This window comes from Nelumbo nucifera, chromosome 7, assembly GCF_055504915.1.
Source record: "Nelumbo nucifera cultivar China Antique chromosome 7, China Antique-T2T, whole genome shotgun sequence".
NCBI classification, from domain to species: Eukaryota; Viridiplantae; Streptophyta; class Magnoliopsida; order Proteales; family Nelumbonaceae; genus Nelumbo; species Nelumbo nucifera.
Window position 1 is genome coordinate 4,881,340 of NC_142655.1, and position 26,454 is coordinate 4,907,793.

Here is a 26,454-nt window from a genome sequence, read left to right on the forward strand (position 1 = left end):
GTACTTGTTTTTAAAGAAGTACTTATTTGAAAAAGTGACTTGAAGTTGTTTTTTTTGTCCAATACTTTTTAAATAAGTACTTCTCCAAAAAAATGGGACGAACCAATCCCTAATATTTTATTGTAATATCTAAAATACCCCCACTCTCATTCTCTTGCTTTTCTCTCCCTCTCTCCTTGTCTCAATCTCTCTGCCAACATGACATCGACGGCTAGTGTACCGGTCGACAATTGGTGTACTAGCGACATCGACGGCCGATGTATCGGTCGACAGTCGATGTACTAGCGACGTCGACGACCGGTGTACTGAGCTTGATACCAGGCCATCATGAAGTGACTCGTTAGTATATATATATATGAGAGAGAGAAGTGATGACTAAAATTATCATTTATATAAAATATAAGCACTTATAGAGAAAATAGCTTACCAAACATTCCCACCCCAATAAATACTTAAAAAATAACAAAAAATATAATAAGTGATTTGAAAAAGTGGATTAACAAACAGCCTAAAAACCATGATGCGCATGACGCATCCAAGAGCATATAAGGCATGGCTATGTTTGAATTGTAATTTCTCCAACCTATAAAAAGAAGACTATAACCATGTAATATCTCTTTCTCTCATATGTAAAAAAATGTTGTCCTTTTGTGGGTTGATTAGAAACAAATTGGAAAGGAGGGGTGAGATCTTGACAGTCAAATAAATGGCAAGCAGGAAATCGGATTTAAAAGCGAACAGCCAGCACCCATGGAAGATGAGCATTGAGCCACCCAAAAATTATTAATTTAATCATTACCATCTCTCAGGAACCTCTTCTCCCTCGCATTGCTAGTATCGCCCTCACTGTAAATCTCTCCGTATCTATCTCACTTGTTTCGTCTGTTTGGCATGGCGATCGCAGCTGCAGCTGTTGTTGTCCCTCTGGGTCTGCTTTTCCTTCTCTCTGGCCTCATGGTTAATATAATTCAGGTAACGAAGAACCAATTTCTGCCCTCCTCCTTCTCCCCTTCTTCTTCTCTTTAAAAAAAAAGGAAGGATCTTCTAGTTCTGGTTTCCCTCTCTTCCTTTTTTTCTGTTTTGTTTTTTTTATGGGCATTTTTTAATGCTCGATTTTATTGTTTGTTCCTCTAGGGATTTATTTGGTTAGAGCTACTCGTTGTTGGTTTTTCTAATGCTTTTAGGGATTGATTTACCAGCATTTTTTACGTTAATGGGTCGGGGTTGTTTGGCGCTATTGCTATCTCGGTTTGTTCTGAATTTTCGTTTTTGTTGGCTTTTACATTGTTTTTTTTTTGAATAAAAGATTTCGTTTTAGCAAATGTGGGTTTTGGTATGTTCAAATTTCTGTGTCTTCCTAGACTGGAATTGGAATGTTCAATTTTATTCTTGATTTTTTTTTGTTCTTAAAAATTTGATATTCGTATTTATGTTTTTTTCAGTCTCACTTTATCTTTATTGCCCTTTATAAAATTTCTTTGAACTCTAATAAGTTTTAACACTCATTATCTACAGGCAGTATGCTTCATCCTTGTTCGTCCGGTATCGAAGAATATGTACAGGAAGATCAATAGAGTGGTGTCAGAGTTGTTGTGGGTGGAGCTTGTATGGCTCATCGACTGGTGGGCAGGAGTTAAGGTGTTAAGCAACTTACCGATACATGTTTATGTAGATATAACTTTGTTGCAATTCATTTTTATTTTTCCAATGCTGCCTTCTTTATTGTTTTAAATAATAGATAATACAACTACATTGACTTATCAAATTAATATCCATGTGTGGATGTGTTAATAATTAGGTGAATATGCTGTAATTCCACATGCTTCTTTACTATCTAAATGCAAGTCTAGGTCCCTACTTTTTGTTTTGCAAAGTTACTTTTAATGTCAGTTGAAAAGTTTATGGTAATTAATATCCGAGATATAATTTTGGTGTCTTAGAACTGAATAATTTGTATATGTCTTCTTTATCTGCTATTCCTTTGGCACGATAGCTTGAAATTGATTTCATAGTTACATACTTACATCAATAAATATGAAAGGAAGCTTTGGATTTGGAAGGAAAGATTGTCACATTCTTGAATGAGATCGAAATCCACTTTGGGAACTTTGCAAGGGCAGGTCTCTTATCACTGGTCCAGGGGTTCAGAGATTTAGATAATATCCCACAGGTTATTAAAGGATATGTAATTAGGGAGATTCAAAAATTGTTATAGCCTATAGGATAGATGAGAAACAATAACTTGAAATAACAGCATTTAGAGGTCATTCCAAAGAGGCAATGGTTGAGAACGTCACAGTAAAGGTAGTCCGTTGGGTTAAAATGCTGCCCACTTTAGCACATAATGAGGAGTATTTGACGTGCCATGACCTCTAGCAAAAAAGATCATGTTGAATTTTGATGGGTATAGGATGAGAAATCCAGGATAGTAAAGCTGTTAGGACCCCTAAAGAGCCCAATGCAGTAGGATGGGAACTGTGCCTCAACGGAAGATGGGCCAAAACGAGCTGAGTTATAGGAGCCAGCCTAGCAAGTGGAGCCATCTATCAAGTATATTTTAGAAGGCCATGTTACAGTAACTGACCTTCTAGAATCTATTAACCAAGTACAAAGAACAAGAGTTTGCTATTTCCTGTAATGAATCGTGGAGTATAAAAGGGATGATCACTAGGAAATGATTAGCAAACAAGGTTTACCACTCAGACTTCTTCTCTTCTCTTTGTATAAGGAGGAAGGTGTTGGGTACTAATCCAACAAGTTGGTATCAGAGCAATCATGACAAGTAGCAGATCTGTTATGGAAGATAGAGTGGATCGATTGGAAGTTGTTTTTTACAAATTTAAAGGTAATTTGAAGGAGATCAATGAAGTATTATCAGTAGTGATAATTCAATATGAAAAGTTAATCACATTTGGAGTTAGAGAAGGTGATCAAGAAGCACCAGGCAATGGATACATTAGGCAAGGTAGTTTCTTCTCTGGCAAATTTGCTAAGCTTGACTTCCCTATGTTATTAAGCGGTGATCCTTTAGCCTAGATATTAAAAGTAGAGAGATACTTTGAATACCACAAAACACTTGGCTACCAAAGAGTATCAATTTGCCTCGATCTACTTGGAAGGGAAGGTGATTGTGGAAGAACATTGCATGAGGTTTGGGATTTTGACATATGAAGATTATGATATACTCTTTTGAAGTTAAGACAAATTGGTTTGGTACATGAATGCCAATATTGGACTTGAAAAACTTACCACTAGAGTCTCCGATTAGTTGGAAAAGGCATTGGTTAGGAGCTTTATAGGTGGCTTAAGGGAAGACATATGATTGGAAGTTAAGGCTTGGAGACCAACCACAATCATGGCCACAGTAGGCCTTGTGAGGTTACAAGAAGAAAAATTAAACACCTCAAGTAGTTCAACTGATTGCCAGCTGTACACTTAAGAATCTTGGTCTACAGATTGAGAACTCTGATCCATGTAATCCTAGATCCTTGGCCTAATCATCCATACCTTTTAAACACCTTGTGTGGGCTAAGATGCAGGCCTGTAGAGAAAGAGGTTTATGTTATAATTGTGATGACAAATTTGGGCCCGACTACAAGTTCAAGGCCCAACAAGCTTTCTTGCTTCAAACAGATGATTTTGATGGAGAGGATGGCCTAGTTGGGGTTGAGCCTGTGATATGGAAGGAAAAACTAGGTGACCTAATGAGTATTAAGGCTTCAAAGACTTATTTAACTAGCAAGGTGATGGTAGACCTCGAAAAGATTTCTTGCATGATTGAATGTCCCCAACCCAAGCCCCTAAAATGCTTGAGAGGGTTTGTAGGTTTGATGGGCTACTAAAGGAGGTTCATTAAAGGGTATGGGCTGCTATCTGCTCTTGTAAATCAGAATTGCAAAAAAAACTCCTTCATATGGATGGTGTGGGCCCAATAGGCCTTTGATGCACTTAATTTGGCCATGACTTCATGTTTGGTTTTGGCACTTTTGGGCTTCACAAAGGTGTTTATAGGGGAGTGGATTAATGCAAGAAGGGCAACAATTGGCCTACTTTAGCATAGGGGTGCAACTTGGGCATGCTAGGGTTGGGCTTTTGTCAAAATTTGAATGGGCTTGACCCAAAGGCCGAAGCCTAAATTTTGTTAAATGCTAACTTTGACCAACTTGAGTTGCACCTGTACTTAAGCAAATCCCTATAGGCCTAGGCACAATTAGGGCTGCAATCGAACCAAGCCGAGCCGAGCCGAACTTTGGCATGTCTTGGCTCGACTTGACTAAAATACTACTAGGTTTGAGTTCAAGCTTGAGTTTGTCTCGAACTATATTTTTTGGCTCGAGCTCAATTCAATTAAATATTCAATGAGCATGAGTTCAGCTCGAAAGATCGAAAATAAATATATTTGTATTTTTATATGTATGATATTTTTTATAATATATAGTATATTCTTATATTATAGAATATAAAAATATATTTCTATACATAGAATATAAAATATATTTTATAATATTAATCAAGCCAAGCTTGCGATCTTTCGAGCCAAACTTTTTATTGATTGAGCTCGAGCTTGGATAACTAATCGAGCTTACCCCAAGGTTTGAACTCGACTCGAGCTCGACTAGAATTGAACTCGAATCGAGCCTAATCGAATTTGAACTGGACTATTCAATTAGAGCTCGATTCGATTGCAACCCTAGGCGCGATCCAAATTTGCCTATGAGAAGGAACTTATGGCTATTGGGTTGGCAGTCCAAAAATGGCAAGTTTATTTGTTGGGTCGTGGGCTTATCATTTGAACAAACAAGTGAAGTTTGAATTACTTGCTCTAGTAAAGAATCCACACCTCGGAGCAACAAAAGTGGATCTATAAGTTGTTGGGCTTTGATTATGTGATTGAATATAAATTGGGCCTTGTCATGTATCAATGAGTTGGCCCACTTAAGTGTCTCTCAATTCAGCTATCCACTTTTAAACAAAATAAAGAAGGAAGCCCACTTGGATCTAGACCTGGCCTGCAACCGAGATCAGTGAGTGAAGGATCCTTCATCCACCTCAGGGTATTCCCTTGACTCAACTCTATATTATAAGGGCAGACAGGTGGTTGCTTCTAAACCCGGTCATATTTCAGAACTTTGTTTATTTCATGACTCACCCGTGGGAGGGCACTCTGGTATCTTGTGTACCTACTGGTGATTGGATGTTCTTTAGTATTGGTCAGCCATGGAAGAATTAGTGAAGGATTACATTGCCTTCTATCCAGTTTGCCAGCAACACAAGCATGAAGCCCAAGCTCTCGCTGACTTGCTATAGCCCTTGCCTATACTAGAACATGTATGCGAGGTGTCAATGGATTTTGTGTCCAAGTTGCCTCCTCCATCTAGTAAGTCAGTTATTCTAGTGATGATAGACCATTTAACAAAATACGATCATTTTGTTGCCTTGCTACACCTCTGCAATCCTGCCCATGTGGCTGAAGTTTTCATTTGAGACATAGCCAATTTGCACTGCACCCTAAGTGAAATCATCTCTAGGACATTACTTTTTTTAGTTGATTTTTGGAAAGAGTACTTCTAGCTGCAAGGTACTTACCTTCACCATTCCACTAGCTACTATCCCCAGTCCGATGGCTAGATTGAGGTTGTCAATTGGTGTTTAGAAACTTATCTGAAATGTTTCACTGGAGAGAGGCAAAGGAAATATGGTTACCTTGGGCAGAGTTCTGATATAACACCTCTTTTCATGCAGCTGTTGGTATGACCCTCTTCAAGGCTTTATAGGGGGCCTTTGGCCATAGCCCCAGTAGATGAAAACTTAACAGCTTGAAATAATAAAAAAAAAAGAAAAAAAAACAGCTTGAATCTATTGATGCAGCACATGAAGCCCATGATACTGTGGCCAAGTTGGAGATGGACCTGTTCATGGGTCGGTCTTGGTCTCAGGCTTGGGCTTAGCTTTTGCAAAAATTTGAATGGGCCCAGCCTGAAGCTGTGTAAAATGTTCATGGGGTAAGCCCAAAGCCTGGCCCATGAGTGGGTCTAGTTGGAGATGGAAGCCCATAAAGCTCAAACCTAGAAAGCCCAAAAAGATGCATGCTAGAAACCGTCCAATGAAGTTGTGTAGCAGTTAAAAGTGAGGTGTGTCACACTATGACATATTGGCAGAAATGGTGGTGCAATGTGTCAAGAGCTCAATTTATCACATATATGCCATACCTTTGCTAATTTCTCAACATTTCTTTCTATGTTCTCTATATTCTTAGAATAAATCCAATATTCTCAAAATCAAACAAAATATTCTGAGAATAAAATAAAATATTTGGAGAATAATTGAAGATATTGAAGAGTCTGGCAAGTTAATAACTTTTAGAAAGTGAATCAAGAAAGAAGAGGCAAGTTTAGATGACACAATCTCAAGACTTGGGCAAGAAGATTCATCTAATATAAGAAGATCTAGCAAATATTCAGTTTCATTTTTGAGCTAGATATTATTCTAGCAATATTCCCGTTCTATTTTTGTGTTGAGCTTATTATAGTAAACTATTTATCTAGCAAATATTTAGTTTAATTTCTTTTTGTTACCTATCAGAAAAAATTATTAGCAACTTAATTGCCAAGATCAAGCAATTGATCTCTTGGCAATTTGACTGCATCATCTACTCAAAACACTAAAGAGGACATGAAGCTTCAGCCCTACTCACAGGCTTTGATAGCAAAGAGGACATGGCACAAAATATCACCCAGATATTATGGACCTTCAAGATTCTAGAGCGAGTGGAAACTGTGGCTTACTGACTAGAATTGCCAGTCAGCTCAAAGCTGCACCGTGTTCCATGTTTCTCTTAAAATAGAGTGTAGGGCAGCATACCCGAGTTACTTCCTCCCTACCAGAATTTATAGAAGATGGCCAACTGATGGCACAACCACTTAAAATTTTAGATTACAGATGGGTGAAGATAGGTAAAAAAAATCATCAAGGAAGCTCTACTATCTTTGGCTGATCTACCTCTGAAGGATGCAGCATGGGAGAAATATTTTGCACCGCAGCAACAATTTCCCCAGATCAACCTTGGGGACAAGGTCGATTTTGTGGAGGGGAGAGTTTTTAGGACCACTAAAGAGTCCAATGCAGCCCGCGAAGATGAGATCTGGGCCTCAACAGAAGATGGGCCTAAACGAGCTGAGTTACAGACTTACAGGAGCCAGCCCAACAAGTGGAACCCTCTATCAAGCAAGTATATTCTACAAGGCCACGCCACACTAACTGACCTTCCGAAATCTGTTAATAAAGTACACAGAATCAGAGTTAGTTATGCCTTGTAATATATCTGGAAGTGTAAAAGGGATGACCCCCGAGAAATGAGAATCAAACACAGTTTACCACTCAGACTTCTCTTCTTTTTCTGTAAGGAGGAAGTGTATCCCTAAAGAAACACCTGAGTTGGGCAGTAACCCAACACAGACATTGTGGGAGTATTTAGAGACCATGACAGCACAATAAGAGACATTACATTCAGGCCTATGGGGAACGGTAGTTGAATTAGAGCATAGCTGTTAGCTGTACTCCTAGGCCTAAAAATTGGGAAGGATCTCAGCTATAACCGATTGCTGATAGAGGGGGGGGGGTGGGATTCAAAGGTCACATTACAAGGTGGCTTAAGAACAACAGTTTGGGACCATGGCAATATAGACATATATTAACAGAAAAAAGATATTTAGCTAGGGAGATGGGAGCTAGTTTCACCTGGGTTCAAAAATCATGTAACAGCTTGGCAGATGCATCGGCTAAAAGTGCCAACAAAACACAATTGCTTAGAGGGATCATTCCTAGGGAGAATAAATGTTAATGCAATGTAAATTAGAAGGGAAGATCCATATTAAGACCATTAGGCAGCAATGCTTGCCTAAAAAGTGGGATGGAAGAAATGCCTTTTGTATATACCACACATTCTGCAGGGATAAGGCTGTGTACATCTGTCCCTCCACAGACCCTGCATTGGCAGGAGCCTCATCCACTGGGCTGCCCTTTTACAGTTGCCAATAGAAAATGGCCTTTGGAGGCTATTCAATAAGACCAGACAGACAGGAGTTTGGTTTCCAAAGTGAACTTCCACTACATTGGGTTCCCAGATGAGTGAATAATCTAGCAGATATTCTTGCATGTTGTAGCTTCAGTAGTTGTTCTTGTGATAAGAATAGGATGAAGTCAATTTAGATTGGTTCAGTCATATTAATTGGAGTAAATAGTTGCACCACCAAGAAGGTTTAACTTGTTACAAGTTGAGGGCTCCAAAGTGAAAGTGGTAATAAAGACTGGAATGCTGATAATTTAAGATATGGCCTTTAGATGGAGTAGAATGGTGAGCAGGATTTGTATAGCGAACTCTAAGTCTAGAGGGTCATTGTGTGGTCCAATGGAAAAATTTCAGGCGAGAAAGTGTGAACAAGGGTGGAGGCAGGGGGACCGAGGGGAGCCTTGATTCCCCCTATGCCTCAAAATTCTTCCCCCCTCCCCCCCACCAATCCATGTTTATAGCTTTTGGCCCCCCATCCTGTCTCTACCCCTGAGCATGAAGATGTGGCCTTGAGTCTGAGAGCTGCTCCTCCATGCAACTAATATGTGGGCAAGCTCAAGTGCCCTTAAACCTGTGTTACAGGAATTTTGGTCCCCACCAACTCAAAACAGGATAAAGCTAAACTTTGATGTCAGTTCTTTAGGCAACCCGGGACCCTTGGGTATATAGGGTGTCTTCAGAGAATAAGGCAGAATTTTAGCATTGTTCTCGGGCCCAATAGGAGTGGGTGACTCTTTGAGGGTGGAATTAATGGCGTTACTACAAGGTGTAAGATACGCAAAGCAGCTAGGACTACAAGTAGAAGTAGAAGTAGAAGGAGATTCAAAGCTGGTAATAGGGTGGCTGCAATCAGGTAATTTGGGAGCATGGATACATAGACAGTCAATGAGGGAAATTATCAGCCTAACAAGAGAGATTGGTGTCTACATCAAGTGGATAAGAAGATCAACTAATGGATTAGCAGATACATTAGCTAAACAGGGGGCTGTTATGGGGAACATGTTCTGGGCAGTGTTGTGACTTGGTGATTGTATCTCAAACCCTACTCTAGGGGTGACAGTTTTTTTTTAAGTTTTGTTTAATGAAGTTATCGTTTCCGATAAAAAAATATTGTGTATTTGTGTTTGCATGATTTATTGTTATTGTTTTCTTAGTGTGGAGTCATTATGTCAGCAAGTTTGTCCTTTGTTCCTTTCTCATTTGTTCATTCAATTCAGGTAATGTTGTTGTCAATGTCAGCTTTATGTCTTCAGGAACTCCTTTCTTTTAAAAGGGACTCACTCCTGTTACCAAACTGTGCTTAAAAAACAAAATTTTGGTCTAGTAACATGTGATATTGTTTATAATCTTCATATCTATGATTTATAATTTATATAACAAGCAGTAGTCTTAAGAATCTTTCTATTTATGGTTTATATATCTTGCATTTTCACTAAAACAGAAACTCCTGTCTGCAGGTCCAACTGTACACGGATTCTGAAACTTTCAAACTAATGGGTAGAGTCATAACATTTGTCTTTCTGAATTATTATTATTATTTTTTTTTAATTTTTCTCTGGTAGTTATAGAGAGAAGGGTTGATATTTTCCCTTGCAAATAGCTGCCGAATTGATCTTTTAGCCATTGTAGCTTATATTGGGAAAATTTCCAGGAAAAGAACATGCTCTTCTCATATGCAATCACAGAAGTGACATTGATTGGCTTGTTGGATGGGTTTTAGCTCAGGTACTTATTTTTCCATATTGTGTATTGGAACCTACTCATGGCATAAAGTTGGGTATCCATATATGATTTGCTATTCATTCTTTATCTAAACCTTGGGCTTAATTTATCTCCGCCTTCATTGACTGGTAATTTAGTCTATCTTTACCAGCATTCGGGTTGCCTTGGTAGCACTCTGGCTGTCATGAAGAAGTCATCAAAATTCCTTCCAGTGAGTGCCCTGTTTCTGTTGACAAGATGAAGCTTATAAGTTTAATTACTTTATAATTTGCAAATCTAACCAACGTTTTATTGTTTTTGAGGAACTTATCTTGTATCTCTTGTGTAAATTCAAATTTCATCATTCTTGGTGCAACACATTGCTATTGTTTTTGTCTGAGGCTTTCACTTTGTTTTATTTATTTATCTTTGTTATTCTTTTAGCTGGGAGTGGGATACAGATTATATTGTTGTTTTGATGATGATATATTTTAAGGGGTAATAGGATATGATTGCTGTATGCAGGTCATAGGGTGGTCGATGTGGTTTTCTGAATATGTCTTTCTGGAAAGAAGTTGGGCGAAGGATGAAAACACATTGAAGGTGATAATGTGTTAAATATGTTGGTGAAGTTGTGCGTATCATTTTGGCCACTTCTCTGGCTTCATTCGGGCTGTATGCATGTGATTGTAATCTGCAGGCTGGACTTAAACGGCTGAAAGACTTTCCTCGGCCCTTTTGGTTGGCTCTTTTTGTGGAGGGAACTCGCTTTACTCAGGCAAAACTTTTGGCAGCTCAAGAATATGCAGCTTCAATGGGCTTACCTGTTCCTCGAAATGTTTTGATTCCCCGCACTAAGGTTAAATATTAGCATAAAATAGCGTGCTTTTTTATAGATCTTATACTTTTCTTGTTTTCAGTTATCTACTATTTGCATCCGTTTCACATTTTTTTTTGTCTAACAACCTTTTCTATTGGGCTATGGCTATCTTGGTTAGTTTTTGTTATTGTGCATCTATAGCCAGCTTTTTTATTTGTCTAGTTGCTCAATTAGGAGGTTTCGATCTTCTCAGTCAAAAATTTTAAAGAATATAACTTGGAGTTCCCTTTATTGTTTTCTTTTTCTTGTTTTTGTCATATAGGCATTGTCTTATTGCTCATGGTATTGTATTTTACTTGTATCATCCTTGGTGCTTTAGTGTATATTTTTGCATTTTCTTGACTTGATGGGCATATACTAGAAGAGACATTACGATTTGTATTATTTGCAGATGAAAATTGTGATTAATGAGATTAAACAGGGGGCATATAGAAAGCTAAAAATATGAAGGGAAGTTATAGAATCTAGAGATTCAAAAATCAAAATAAGCCAAGATTGAAGACATGCGGTGTAACTTCAATGAAAATAGGTCAAGAGATAAAAAGATAGTCAAAATAAGCCACGATAGAATACATGCAGTGTAACTTCAATGAAATAGGTCTAGAGATAAAAAAGCTAGTCAGAATTGGTGGCCAAGGGATTACTCAGAACATAATTTTCTGTATCTTGTTTAAATTATCCATTAAGCAAGGAATGAATGAAGATTGGGTGTAGAGATAGAATTGGATGTATCTAGTGGAATATGCTTTAGGAGACCCATCTTACCAGTTCATCATCATCATCATCATCATCATCTAAGCCTTATCCCATCTATATGGGGTCAGCAGTCAGCTACATGAATCCTGTTTAGCCATTCTTTTCTGTCTGGTGCTGAGCGCAAAAAGACAATCCATTACCATAAGAGTTTAGCAAAGGTTTTAAAATTGGCTGCCAATCTGACTTATCTTACCAGCTCGTACGATTAAAAGTGGGGGAAAGTTTTTATATAATTACTGTGAGTTGCTATGATTTACTTAGTGGCAAGACTAGGTGTGATAAGTTCATACTGGATTACTTGAAAGGGGACCAAGTTTTCAAAAAAGTAAGTTTCGGGTAGCTGTGGGATGGCATTCTAAGGGATGCTCGATCCCCATCCTTATGGAAATTTGAGAGAGCAAAGAAGCTTAAAGAGGCCAAATCAAAGGAAATCAAGAAATTGCTTTGATTCTATGGTTAAGGATTCTTGGAGAGTACTCAGAAATTTTGTGCCATGATCTTTGGTAGCTAGTCAAGAGTCCTCAGAAATGCTAAAGCAAACTTTATTTGGAGCTGCATCCCCTTTACAGTGTGCTGGGAGGTTTGGAAGGAAAGGAATAGAAGAATTTTCGAAGGAAAATTGAAAAGCATCAAAGATTTAGGCGCATTGATCAGTTGAAGAATTGAATGGGTTTTAATTCTTCTAGAATTTGAAAGTCTCAGCCAAAAAGTCATTGGAGTGGAATTTTAGAGTTGCTGGAATATTTGAGTCTTTATTGTATCTTGAATTAGTGATCTGTTTTGTGTCTTTTTGATTTCCAGTTTTGTTTGTTGGGTGGTGACTCCTTGTCACCTAGAAGTTGTACCTTGCCTTATTTTGCAATAAATTTTCTTCTTTATTTATCTTAAAAAAAGGATTCTTGGAGAGTACCCCCCCCGCCCCTACCCTCCAAGAATCCTTAAACCTAGCATCAAAGCAGTTTCTTGGAGGGTAGTACTGTTGCTGATGGAGGTGAGTAGGTGTTATGTTAGTAGATGTTCAAGACTGCTATCAGTCTTGAACCCTAATAAATTTCAGGTTCGAAAAAGGAGAAAAAGTATAAAGGAGAGAGGAGAAAGAGTAGAGAGAGAGCAGTAGAACACAAGAATTGAAAGGAAGGACAGAATCTGAATGTTCTGCTGCCGCCACTTCTATTTAATATTTATAGGTTATGCTAGTTACATGAAAGGACAAATCTGCCCTTGGTATTTACATAACACATAAAACAATATAAAACTGAAATATAAATAACAACTAGAATAACAGATTGACCATCAGCTAACCCTAGGATGACTAGGGTACATTCTACCCTACGGACAGAGTGGGACCACAGCTGTGGGGCCCACATCAGTGTTCTCTACACTCCCCCTCAAGTTGGGAATAAATGTTTATCATTCCCAACTTGGATAGATCCGCCTCTAGCTTCTTTCTTGATACAACTTTAGTGAGGATATCTGCTAGTTGCATACTGGATGTGATGTAAGGGAGACATACTTCTTGAGATGAGACCCTCTCTCGTACAAAATGTCGGTCAACTTCAATGTGTTTGGTTCTGTCATGCTGCACTGGATTATGTGCTATATTAATAGCTGCTTGATTATCACAATACAACATCAGGGGCTTCTCATACTCAATACCCAACTCCTCAAGTAGAGATCTTAGCCATAGGATTTCAGCCACTTCGTTAGCCATGGACCTGTATTCTGCTTCAGCACTAGATCGGGAGACAACACTTTGTTTCTTACTTCTCCAAGAGACAAGGTTACCCCTCCCACAAGGGCACAATATCCTGAGGTAGACTTTCTGTCATCAACACTCCCAGCCCAATCGGCATCCGTATAGACCTCCACTTTCATGTGGTTATTGTTCTTGAACAGTATACCCCTACCCGGGCATCTCTTCAAGTATGCTAATATTCTTTTTGCCGCAAGAAGATGTGTGGTTCTAGGAGAATGCATGTACTGGCTGACAACACTAATAGCATAAGTAATATCTGGCCGAGTGAGGCAGAGATATAGGAGCTTTCCTACCAATCGCTGGAACATAACCTTGTCTTCAAGAGGCTCCCCACTCTCTGCACTAATCCTGTGGTTCTGTTCAATGGGTGTATCCGTAGGCTTGACACCTAACTTTCCAGTTTCTGCCAACAGATCTAGGACATATTTCCTCTGAGAGATAAAGATCCCCTGTTTGGATCTAGCAACCTCAATACCCAAAAAATACCGGAGTGCACCAAGGTCTTTCACCTCAAATTCTTGATGAAGGAGCTGTTTAAGGGACTCAACCTCATGGCTATCATTCCCTGTCACCACAATATCATCAACATATACTGCAAGTAGTGTCAAGGAGGACTCTACCCTCTTGATGAATAGAGTATGATCTAATTGGGCCTGTACGTAACCAAACTTCACAAGGGCTAGTCTAAATTTATCGAACCAAGCCCTAGGTGACTGCTTCAAACCATACAAAGCCTTGTTGAGCCGACAAACCTTCTTACCTGGTTCTGCGTCATAGAATCCAGGAGGCAAACGCATGTAAACCTCTTCCTGCAGGTCTTCATTCAGAAAAGCATTTTTCACGTCCATTTGGTATAAAGGCCAAGTGTGACTTGCTGCAAGGGATAATAGGACTCGAATGGTGGTCATCTTGGCTATCGGGGCAAAGGTCTCCAAGTAATCTATTCCATAAGTCTGGGTGAACCCTTTTGCAACTAAACGAGCTTTATACCTCTCAATGGATCCATCTGTATTGTGCTTCATAGTAAATACCCATCTACAACCAACTGGTTTCTTTCCTTTTGGGCAGATCAACTAGCTCTCAGGTGTTATTTTTCAACAGGGCATCCATTTCAACCTGCATTGCATCTTTCCATTCCGGGACGGATAGGGCTTCTTGCACTGTTCTTGGAATAGGGACATTGGAAACGGAACTAAGGTAGGACCTGTAGGTAGGAGATAGGCGATCATAGGATAAAAACTGGGAAATACAGTAGGCTGTAGATGTGGTACAATGTCGTTTCCCTTTACGGACGGCAATCGGAAGGTCAAGGTCATCTGTAGGAGGTGAAATGGCAACAATAGAGGAAGTCTCTGTGGGCCCTGGGACTGTAATACCTGGACTTGGAGCTGCAGATGAGATTGGAGCTGGCCTGGACTGTTGATGACCGGGATCAACTTGCCTGCACCGCCTGTGATAGACCCCCAACTCCTGATCCCTCTAACCACCCTCACCATTGCAGCTCTCATCGCCCAATGGAATAGGTAAAGGAACTGCCCCACTCTCGCTGTTCTCCCCCTGAAGAAAAGGACTCAAACCCCCACTCTCACTGCTCTCCCCCTGAGGAGAAACCCGAGGATAATAGGGTGTCTCCTCAAAGAAAGTGACATCCATGGAGACAAACTTCCTCCGTGAGATAGGATCATAGCAGCAATAACCCTTTTGAGTTTGTGCATAACCAAAGAAGATGCATTTGGAGGCCTTGGGTTCGAACTTGGAGTGATGGGGTCCGAGAAGCTGAACAAAGCAGGTACAACCGAATGTTTTAAGGGGAATAGAAAACAACTCCTCACTTAGGTATAGAAGGGAAAAAGGAGATCTCATATCAAGGACCCGGGAAGGAACCTGATTAATAAGATATACCGCTGTGAGGATAGCATCACCCCGGAAGCGGATAGGGACATTGGAGGTAAACATGAGACTTCTAGCCACCTCCAAGATGTGCCTATTCTTCCTTTCTGCAACTCCATTCTGCTGAGGTGTATGAGGCAAGAACCTCTGGTGTATAACCCCATGATTAAGAAGGTAAGATGTCAATGGTTTAGCAAAGTATTCCTTTGCGTTATCAGATCTAAGAACTTTGATCTTGGCATCAAATTGGGTTAGGATCATTTGGTGAAAGTTTTGGGTCAGGGCAGGGACCTCATCTCGTGAACACATGAGATAAACCCAAGAAAAACGGGTATGGTCATCAACAAATAACAAGAAATATCTGTACCCACCCATGGAAGGGATGTGATAGGGCCCCCAAACATCAATATGCACAATATCAAAAAAATTATTAGTCCTTTTATTACTCAATAAATAAGACTTTCTACAATGCTTAGCAAACTCACAACTTTCACACTGCAACTGAGACAACTCAATAGACTCAAATAAAGCAGGAAACAGACTCTTTAGAGACCGAAAGGACAAATGACCTAATTGGTTATGCTTTGGCATAACCGGACTCACACTCTGAGAAACAAAAGACATCTTCCCTACTGACTCTTCTTGACGGGACCTCTCCCCGAGCAGATAGATCCCATTCGTCTCACGGCCAGTCCCAATCACCTTCTTCGTCTCCAAGTCCTGAAAAACACATCGGTCAGGGAAGAAGGTTACTGAGCAGTTCATATGCTTGGTAATACTACTGACTGAAAGAAGATTAGTATCAAGCTTAGAAACACGCAAAACAGATGACAGGGAGATAGTATTTGATAACTTGATGTCACCTTTCCCAGAAATAGGAACCAGGGAGCCATCAGCAATAGATACTTTATCGCTACCAGAAGACAAATGGTAAGTGGTAAACAATGAAGGCAAGCTAGTCATGTGGTCGGATGCACCTGAATCTATTACCCAACAAGGTTCATTAGTACCTGGAGCTGAGGCATGGTAGGCTGAAGCTCGAGTACCTGAATGTGCGAAGGCAGATGTGGCAGGAGCTGATGGTGACTGCGGTGGCTGAGTTAAATTTCCAACTTCCTTTTCTAAATGTATTAGGGCAGCCCGAACTGCAGCTAAGGTCTCTAAAGGTGTTCCTCTTGTGCCAGATGAGGATGCTGAATCAGTGTTCACGGCTACATGAGCAGTGCCCTTCTTGCTTCTCAACTTTGCCGGAACCAAGTGAGGATGCAGTTTCCAACATGTTTCTTTTGTATGTTTGGGTTTCTTACAATGTTCACATACCACATCCTTTTTGTCTTCCTCCTGTCATTCTATGAATCACCTTCTCATTTGGGTTTGACAGCTACAAAGGCTGGTGTAAGAGGCTGAGGTTGCATCATAACTTTCCTTTTGGTCTCTTCACTATGTACGAATGAGTATGCCTGAGAGAGAGTCACACTGTCTCTAGTCAAAATCTGTTGCCGCACAATATCATACTCTGAATTTAGGCCCGCCAGAAACTCAAACACCCGGTTTGTCTCGACCTGCTTTCTATATATCTATGCATCTTTGGGACTCTCCCACTCAAGAGTCTCTAAGTGTTCAATCTCACGCCACAGGGACTGCAAGGTAGAGAAGTATACTGAAATCGGTTTCTCTCTTTGTTTAAGATTTTTCACTTCACATTTCAATTCATATGCCCTGACAACATTAAGGGGTTGGGAATAAGTTTCTTTCATAACATCCCATATCTCCTTAGCTGTCTTTGCCCACAAGTAATTTCGGCTAATATGAGGCTGCATAGAATTACACAGCCATGTCATAACCAAGTAGTTTTCTTGGATCCACTTGGTATACGTAGGGCCTCTCTTGGGCGGTTCTTTCACATCTCCCGAGAGGTACCCTAATTTACCTCTTCCCCCAATAGCCATCATGGCTGATTGGGCCCATTCCAAATAGTTTGATCCATCAAACTTTACGGTTGTAATCTGACCACCCGTCTCAGAAACACTACCATAACTGATGTTCCCAAAGCTGCCTTCTGCCTGATTTTTAAACTCCATCTCGGTCAAGTCTCAAAAACAACACTTGGACTACCAATCACAATAAAACAGTGTAGGACCAATCTGTATTCACAGTGTATGTGCACAAAACACGTATAACTCTGATCTGAAACCAACTAGAAAACACAACAGCAGCAGTCCGTACAGTTCTCACCCCTTAAGAGAGTTCGAAAACCCCAAAAGGATCTGAAAAAACAGCTTAGAAGTAGGTCTGATATGCTTGGCAGAATTAGGGTTTTAATCAGTCCTTAAAGAGAACATTTCAGTTGCACATTCCAATCAGTACCGTACAGATAGACTTGCAGTAGGGTTAATATGAAACCCTACAATCTGATCAATGCTAACAAAAAGCTTGAGGACAGCTCCAGGTAAATCGCAAGGTTCAGTCTAACATTAGGGCTTGCCGCAAGATCACTTTCAAACCCTAGAGTAGGAGAAAAAAAGCTAAGGCAGTTTGGCCCAACAGTAGGGTTTGCTGTAAAACCCTAGAGAATAGAACTTCTCTTAGATAATAAATAACTTACAAGAAAAAACTGTTCGCTGCCTTCCAAGGTTACCCGAACCCTAGTCTTCTCTGATTCTTCCTGATCACCAACACTCTGCAACCGTGACAAGCCTTCAACAGCTGCTAAACCTTCTGGCGATCTCCAAGAATCAGTCTGCGAACTCCACCTTTTCAGCTTCCAGTCCTAGGGGATTCTCATGTGGTCGGCTTGTACTAGACTCACATGAGAAACCCTAACCTGGCTCTGATACCAAGTAGATGTTCAAGACTGCTATCAGTCTTGAACCCTAATAAATTTCAGGTCCGAAAAAGGAGAAAAATTATAGAGGAGAGAGGAGAAAGAGTAGAGAGAGAGCAGTAGAACACAAGAATTGAAAGGAAGGACAGAATCTGAATGTTCTGCCGCCGCCACTTCTATTTAATATTTATAGGTTATGCTAGTTACATGAAAGGACAAATCTGCCCTTGGTATTTACATAACACATAAAACAATATAAAACTGAAATATAAATAACAACTAGAATAACAGATTGACCATTAGCTAACCCTAGGATGACTAGGGTACATTCTACCCTACGGACAGAGTGGGACCACAGCTGTGGGGCCCACATCAGTGTTCTCTACAATGTTTATGAACTGATTGTATTGGACTTTGGAGTGAGATATTGTTATATGCATGGGACTGGCAGAATCAGGACAGTGGTTAAGGAAGATGTCCTAATTGTAGGACTTTGGACTAATGATTTCTTTGAGCCTTAATATAAAGGAGGTTGAGGGGGACTTGCATTTTTTTTTCTTCATGGGCGGGTAGCCCATCCCCTAAACCCATAACTCTGCTCTGGTTCGCTCGCTCACCGAAGCTCCGAGAACCCCCTATTTTCTAATGTTGTTCATTTATTTATTGTAATAAAATATCTTCTTAAAAGGTAATGAAAATTATAAAGTCATCCCCCTATTTTCTAATGTTGTTCATTTATTCATTGTAATAAAATATCTTCTTAAAAGGTAATGAAAATTATAAAGTCATTATTTTTTATGTGAGAATTAAGAATTTCAGACCCTAACATAGACTTGTTCGGGCTTGCCTCGAGGGGCATGGTATAAAGGCAACTCATAGAATCAAGAATGCAATATGTTTTACATCACATTAGCTACTCGAAGCAATGCAATTAAGGAGAAAAAGAGATTGTGGGTTTTACATGCTTGAAAATGCTTTATATGCTTGCTTTTATTTTTAAAATTTTCATTTCAATAAGCTTTACATGTTATATTTATGTATTTTAATTTTAGATAATAGGTTTTTTAAAACATTTATTTTAAAATTTAAGTTTATATCTTTTATTAACATTGTGTTTAATGGTTTTTGATTTTTTTTGCATTTTTAAAATTTTTTTTGGCATTTTTAAAATTTTTTGGCATTTTTTTGAAATTTCTGATTTTTTAGCCTTTTTTTTTGTAATTTTATGCCTTGCTTAGAAAGGCGCACGCCTTGCCTTGCACCTTGCGCCTCAGGCGCAAATTGGCCCTTGCACTTTTTTTGTGCCTTGCGCTTTTAAAACACTGTGTTTACTCCCACTAAATTACTTTTTTAGAAATTCACTTTAAGTCCTGACACCATTTCAAAGCATGTTAGAATCCGCTTCAGACTTTTTATGTCTCCAAATCAGCATTCAAGAAAAAGAGAATATCATCAGCAAAGAGTAGATGGGATACCTGAATTTCTTCTCTGCCCACTTCAAAGCCTTTCAGCAAATTTAAACTTTTTGCTCTCTCGAAGAAACGACTTAACACATCAACAACTAGGGTGAATAATAAGGTTAATAAGGGGGAGAGTGGACATCCTTGTCTAAGGCCCTGTCTAGCCTTAAAGTAGCCTTTAGGCTCTTTGTTCACCAATACAGAAAACCAGGTAGAACAAATACAACCTTTTGTCCACCACACCCATCCAGAGCCAAAGCCTTTTAACTGCAGAATCTCTAGGAGGCAATTCCAATTGACTTTGTCGTATGCCTTTTCTAAGTCGATTTTCACTGCCACTCCTGGGATATTTTTTTGTCTTCTTTCTTGTAAGCATTCATTGGCCACTAGAATACTGTCACAAATGAAAATCAAGTTAAATTTTGATAATAGCAGTATGGGTAATCTGGGACCTTCTGGAATTAGTGGTCTTTTCAGAGACAGCAATGGGCAGATACTTGCTCTACACTGAAGTCCCATTGGATTTGGTGATTTTACATGAGCAGAACTGAGTACAGTACTTCATGGATTAAGACTGGCTGGATCATTGAACATCAACAACCTGGTTGTGCATGGGGACTCTAGGGTGGTTGTATGCTGGTTAAAAAAACAGAAATAAGACTCCTTGGAAGTATCAAAAAACTATGAAGGAAATACAGGAATTGGGCAAGGATAGAATCCCAAGCTATATTTGGATACATAGATCAGCCAATAGTTTTTTTTTTGATGAATAATAATAAGTTTATTGATTCAGAAGCAACTTTAGAGTGAGTTCATACATCATCCCAACGAGAGGCACGAGCTGCAGCCCCTCCTTGAATCTTACAAGTAAACTAGGAAAGAAAAACAAGAATCACAACTGAGCCCAAAATAATTCTTCCCTATTTACCCCTTGCTTAGCTAACACATCTGACAAAGTATTTGCTGATCTCCCCACCCACTGTATAGTGACCAACATATTCCTTGTCAACCAACTAAATTTCTTCATTTCATTCTTGTATCGCCACATAGCCTCTTCAGAATTTTTCAACCAACCCACCACCACTTTAGAATCCCCCTCGATTATTAGGTGTTGTACCCCCAGCTGGTTTGCAAATTGCACCCCTTGTACAACAGCTAAAAGTTCTGCCCTGATGGAGTTCCCAATTCCCAAGGGACCTGAGTAGAGCAACAAAATCTCTCCCTTCTCATTTCTCAAAGCACCCCCTACTCCGGATAATCCTGGATTACCTATGCTGCTTCCATCAAAGTTCAACTTTATTGAGCCTTCGGGTGGAGGAGACCAGCTTGTAATTGATTTGTCCTTTAAAGATGAGCACCTTGCTACTGTTGACCAATTTCTCCAAAGGTCATTAAAGGAGAATTGATGGAAGATTTCCAAGGTCTTCAGCCAATGTATTGCCCTGTTTAACACACAGTCTTTCAAATCTTGGCTGTTCCTTTCCTTGTCTTGAAAAATTATGAGATTCCTTTCTTCCCAAAGAGTCCAAGTCAAAGCAGCACGAGCACATCTCCACATAATTCTCCCTATTTTTGTAGGCCAATAAAAGGTAGAATGGTTGAAGAGCATGTGAACTTCTGCCCTCCTACCATACGAGCCTCCTTCCACAACACTGCTTCAATGGAGGAAGCTAACCACACAGAGACAAAGCTCCCCTCTGTTCGTACCTCTACCTTTCGTGGAATGTCTTCTGGCTTCACACCACTTAGCAGGATTGCTACTGAGTAAAGATCTCCTCCCCAGAAAGCACCTTTCAAGATTCCTCCACACAACACAGCTATAGACTCTGCTATTTCTTTTTTCCATAGATGGAATGGCATGCCTATTACACGCACCACCACACCATCTTCGACAAAAAAATCCTTGGAGTTGGATGTTGGATTCCATTTGTAGACTGTGAATGATCCGAACTCAGCCTGAACATTGATAGCTGATACTTCCAAATCATTCTCTAATGGATCTAGGATGGCTTTACATTTATCGAAGGGGGTTACTATGAAGACACTCTTCAGCTTCAACCTGGTTGCCAGTAAGTCAGCTACCCTCCTCCAATCATTAACCTTTTCCTTGGCTTGTATCACAAGCTTACTATCCCACTCCTCTCTCTCTAGACCTCCCACCATTCTGCAATGGCCTTTTGTTTTTGCCATGACCACTGGCCCTTGTTCTACCCTGCTGTTGCTGAGATATACCTTCTCCTCCCTTATGGAGGCTTTTTTCTCATTTGCTACTCTTTAAGCTAAGAACTCTTTGAGCAACCAGTCAACTTCCCCCCAACCTTGGTTCTGTTTTCCTGCTGGTAGACACACCAGTTGCCTTTGTCCCTTACCAAAGAATTCAGCCAAAGCTATGAAGAACCCCTTTCTATTCCTCTTACATTCAACAACATATCTTCTCCCTTCTAATGTACTACAATCCTGCCAGTTTATCTGCTTACCTTTTGAACAGGCTCCAGCTATGAACTCTCTTAGCCACTCGATCACTTCTAATCCTTCCAGCAATATTGTACCCTTTTTCGCTTCCCTTACTTTCAGGCTTACCTTCCCCTTAATTCTCATCTCTTCGAACAGGAGATTTTTTGCTTCTATCTTCAAGGATCTCCTCCACTGACCTGCCTGCACGAACTCCATATCTGAAGTGTTTTTTGACTTTCCAACCTAATGTCTTGTTTGATCTTTTCTCCGTGATTCTAGGTTCTTTCTCTCCCTATTTTCTCTCTTATTCCTTCAATCAAGTGAGATACATTCTAACAAAGCATCTTCACCAAGGGAAGCATAATTTGTGAATTCCATTGAACCCAAGGATTTGCCCCTTGCCCATCATAATTTTACTTGGTCAAGTCTCCAACTTAATCCCCCATTTGCTCTACACTAGATAGATTCTTGCTTTTGATAGATTGGGAGGAGCATTGGGGTGGACTAGTATTGAGGGCACTACCCAGAATAACATCAAACCATTGGTTGATAGCATTTTTTTTTTTTTGATAGATAAAATTCAAAGCCAATAGTTTGGCACAAGGCTTTTTGGCCAAAAAGCAGTTTTGGGGTGAAATGGTTTCGGTTTTTCCGGTCCGGTTTTGAAAACACTGGTTTGGCAGATTGTCTACTAGACAAGGGGTAAATAGAACTCAACTGTTCTGGGGTCAGTTATTTATCATATTCAAGTAATACAATGTTTTCAATGGTACTGACCAAATATATCAGTTGAGTTGAATTGTGTGTGCGTGTAAACATATAGATAACTATAAACTACTAAATTGCAAATTAAATCAGTAAATGATGAATGCCCAGAGTAATGAATTTGGTGGTGGATGGCATTGCTAACTCTTCTATAGAGGATTTCTTTTTCTGTATGGTGGCATTTCTTTCCCTAATTAGAGGAGAAAATTTTAACACTTCCCTGTGCTAGGTTTAAAAAACTGTAATTTGTCCTATCTACTAGATGTGGTTCCTGAAGAGCAGGAATATGGTTCATTTCATTCCACAATCCTACCTTTCAAATTGGGCTGAAGATCTTTCACTTTCTTGTTTGGCTTGGAGGGGTTGGCAGGCGCAGAGTATGTGCCTTCCAGATGGCACTTTTGGCATTCTTCCACCAGCATGTGACCTTATTGATTAAAACTGTATTTTATGTGGACTTCACTTTATTTCAGTTATAGTTGCAACTCTATACCTCCATTATGTTTTTCAGTAGTGACAAGGCTGCATATCTGTACCATGAAATTACTTCTGAACAATTGCTGTTGTTTGTTCTTTGCAAACTTTTAAGGAAACTATTCTGTTAATATTGGATTAGTCAGACATAATTATGCATAAGCATTTGACATTTCTGAGAAATTTGTATGTTTATCTCAGGGTTTTGCTGCAGCTGTAAGTAATATGCGCTCATTTGTTCCAGCAATCTATGATGTAACTGTTGCTATTCCTAAAAACCAACCTCCACCTACAATGCTGAGAATATTGAAGGGGCAATCTTCTGTGGTAAGCCATCAAACTTGGAGAATTTTAACTGGATTAAGGAACTTAAATATTTGCAATACTCATTTATTTCTTTTAGTTACCTTGACATTTTAATATATAAGCTTTGTTTTTCTTCTTTTTCAAAGTTTTCACAATTGATGCACTTAGTTTTCAGAGAATACTTGGATATCATTCCACATATCTTTTCTTCTCTCCAGTATTATTTTAGCTGTATACAGTGCAGTCTCAAAAATATCGATTTATGATCATGTAATCTCATCTTAGACTGGAAAGGCAAAAGCATAATCATTTAATTATTTCCACATTAACAAAATGTAAAACTCTATCTCATACTATGCATTAAATTGCTATCAGGCAGAAAATTTAGGCACATTTTCTCGTATATCTTAGGAAACAGAGGGAAGGAGAGAATCAAGAGATTGAGGGAATCCACAGTGGTTAAAATAATGTCCTTTTTTCAGATCATACATAGATCTTTAATTGTAGACACTGGATAGGTCTATGAGTCAGCCACTCACTTCCTACTTTGTGGTAATTGGTGGCAATAAAGTATCTGGAATTTCTTCCTGAACTTGGTTGGCCTCTCACAACTTCTTCGATATGCTAAAGCAGTGGCAAGTTTCATGGCTTGGGTTCAAGAAGTAGAATTTGTTGGAAGGCTATTATCCATGCAATTTATGCTGCTTGGAAATAAAGAAATAGCCTCATTTTTTGAAGACTGAAAGGATTCCTTCAAAGCTTTTGGGAGGATCTTAAATTCATGGGCTTCAACCTCCAAAAGATTCCATGTAGTCAATCTGAGGTAACTCCATAAACATTTTAAGGAGATCCTTGCACTCTTCCCCTATGGCTCTATCGCAGGACTTACCCCATCTCCCTCTTTGATGATTAAGGTTACGCTTCAATTCAGTTACTCATAGAAAAAGGTTAGGTTTCAATTTGGCAAAGCTCACAGGGCATCTCTCTTGAAGCCCCTGGAGCTACTAAAAAGGTGAGCATCTTGGGAAAGGCGAACTGGATGTGGACCTTACCTTTGGCAATTTTTTGAACGAAGTGACTGCTCTCAGATCCCTGGGCTATTCGTTTGGTTACTTATTCCCAATTATCTGGGCTTACAGATTTAGCCTGAATTCCCACACCAAAGATTAGGTGATGAGAAACACAGGCCTGAATTCCCAATTAGCAGGGTTTACTGATTCAGTCTGAATTCCCAACCTGATAGGGATGCTGATTTCCACCAAATACCAAGGTCAAGGATCTCCTTGCAGGGGTGTGGATAGTTTAGTAGGGTCTCCTTTCCCAGTTCTTCATTGAGGGAGGTTCAGTCAACAGCATTAGATGGAGCCAAATGGCATGTTGCAGCCCTTGAAGACTGGTTCCTTACCTAAATGGAATTACCAGTAGCAATATTACCAGTTCTGATCAGGTGGATCTCAAGGAATTTCAGCTTGATGGACTTGTTAGATCAGGGGGTGCTTTGTGTTAATAAAATGGAAGGAATGTTGCCTCTGTTTCTAGTATAGCTTTGTGTTCATGTACTTGGGTTCAAGTTCACAGGGTTGCTTTTTAGTGTGATGAGATTGTCTTTACCAAGTATTAACAATTCCTACCTAATAGGTTCATGTTCACATCAAGCGACACTTGATGAAGGAATTGCCTGAGACTGATGATGATGTTGCAAAATGGTGTAGAGATGTATTTGTGGCCAAGGTACCTCCACTTCCACTTTTTCCACTTAGTGCTGGTCTATTTTCTATGAAGTAATTCAAACTTGCATAGTTAGAAGTTTTAATGTTTTGACTGATAATAGCATAATCTGAATGTTGCAAAAACATGCGCTTATCCTGGTTTTCTCTCAGTATTGTTTTTTGACTTATTCCTTGTAGCAAATGCTTTATGCTGCTTTTGCTTTATTAATCACCAGGACGCTCTATTGGACAAACATTTGGCTGATGGTACCTTCAGTGACCAAGAATTTCAAGACACTGGTCGGCCAATAAAGTCTTTGTTGGTATGATACTGTTCTAATGATTTGAATAAAGTTGTGTTCTCAGTTCTTATTCCTTTGGAAGGGGGTCATTAATTCTCTTTTGTTACTACGACAGGTTGTTATCTCTTGGTCATGTCTTCTTCTATTTGGGGCTTTCAAATTCTTCAAATGGACTTCACTTCTATCATCATGGAAAGGAGTTGCATTCTCAGCTGCAGGGTTGGCCATTGTTACGTTATTAATGCACATCTTCATTCTGTTCTCCCAGTCCGAGCGTTCCACCCCTACCAAGGTGGCCCCATCACGACCTAAAAGTGGGGTAGAATTGTCTGTAACAGGCCGAGATAAGCAGCATTAATTAGCCAGCTAATTTGAAATATATGGAAAATACCATTGATCCTGGTATTTGATTAGTTCATCCATGGGCATTGTTTTGTGGACGTCCAAAATGATACATGGCCTTGCATGCATTGTTTGCATTGTTTCTCATCGTTTGCCTTGAAGGCAATTGGCAATAGTTTCCAGTTTTGTATCAAATAGAGTTTGTATGCATATCAATTCATTTGACTTTTCACATAGAGGGTAAATTCCTTCGTGTGCACAACTTGAAGATGGGTGAGAGTACACATAAACACGCTGTGACATGCAGAGATTTTAGACTAATAGCTTTTTGTCAGGATTTTAGTAGATCTCATTGGAAACATGCCTAAGTTTTGTCTACATTCTTGGTTGTTTTTGAGGCAGCTGAAGTTGGGACTTGGAAGAGTTGGGTGACCAAATAAAAAAGCCCTAAACGTGAAGAACTGACAGTTCCACATTGTGAAGGAAGATGGTGCACTTAGTGGAAGCATTCCACTTAGTGAACCTTAGGCTCAGTTTGTACTCTTTCCAAACTGAGCCTTGAGGCTTTGTTTACGGTGCAAATTTGAAGCAATACAAATTTTGCACCCGGTTCAGTGTTGCATCTGTTTGTTTGTAACTATGACATGCCTTTTTGCTTGATACAAAATTTGCACTTATGGGCAGTATAAACTTTGCATCCCACTATCCTAGTGATTGATGCAAAATTTGCATCATCTTCCTTGTACCTTAGTCTCAAATAAAGTGGA

At 39.5% G+C, this 26,454-nt stretch overlaps 1 protein-coding gene across 1 annotated transcript; it reads left to right on the forward strand.

The window, feature by feature from the left end:
• Positions 1-696: 696 nt before the first annotated feature.
• LOC104597462 (1-acyl-sn-glycerol-3-phosphate acyltransferase PLS1-like) lies at positions 697-25,932 on the forward strand. Its single transcript, XM_010259008.3, has 11 exons — positions 697-972; positions 1,516-1,638; positions 9,526-9,565; positions 9,720-9,793; positions 9,942-10,001; positions 10,295-10,372; positions 10,470-10,628; positions 23,230-23,355; positions 24,973-25,065; positions 25,280-25,366; positions 25,461-25,932. Exons 1-11 carry the CDS (start codon positions 892-894, stop codon positions 25,701-25,703), a joined length of 1,164 nt encoding a protein of 387 aa, XP_010257310.1. The 5' UTR covers positions 697-891; the 3' UTR covers positions 25,704-25,932.
• Positions 25,933-26,454: the final 522 nt, after the last annotated feature.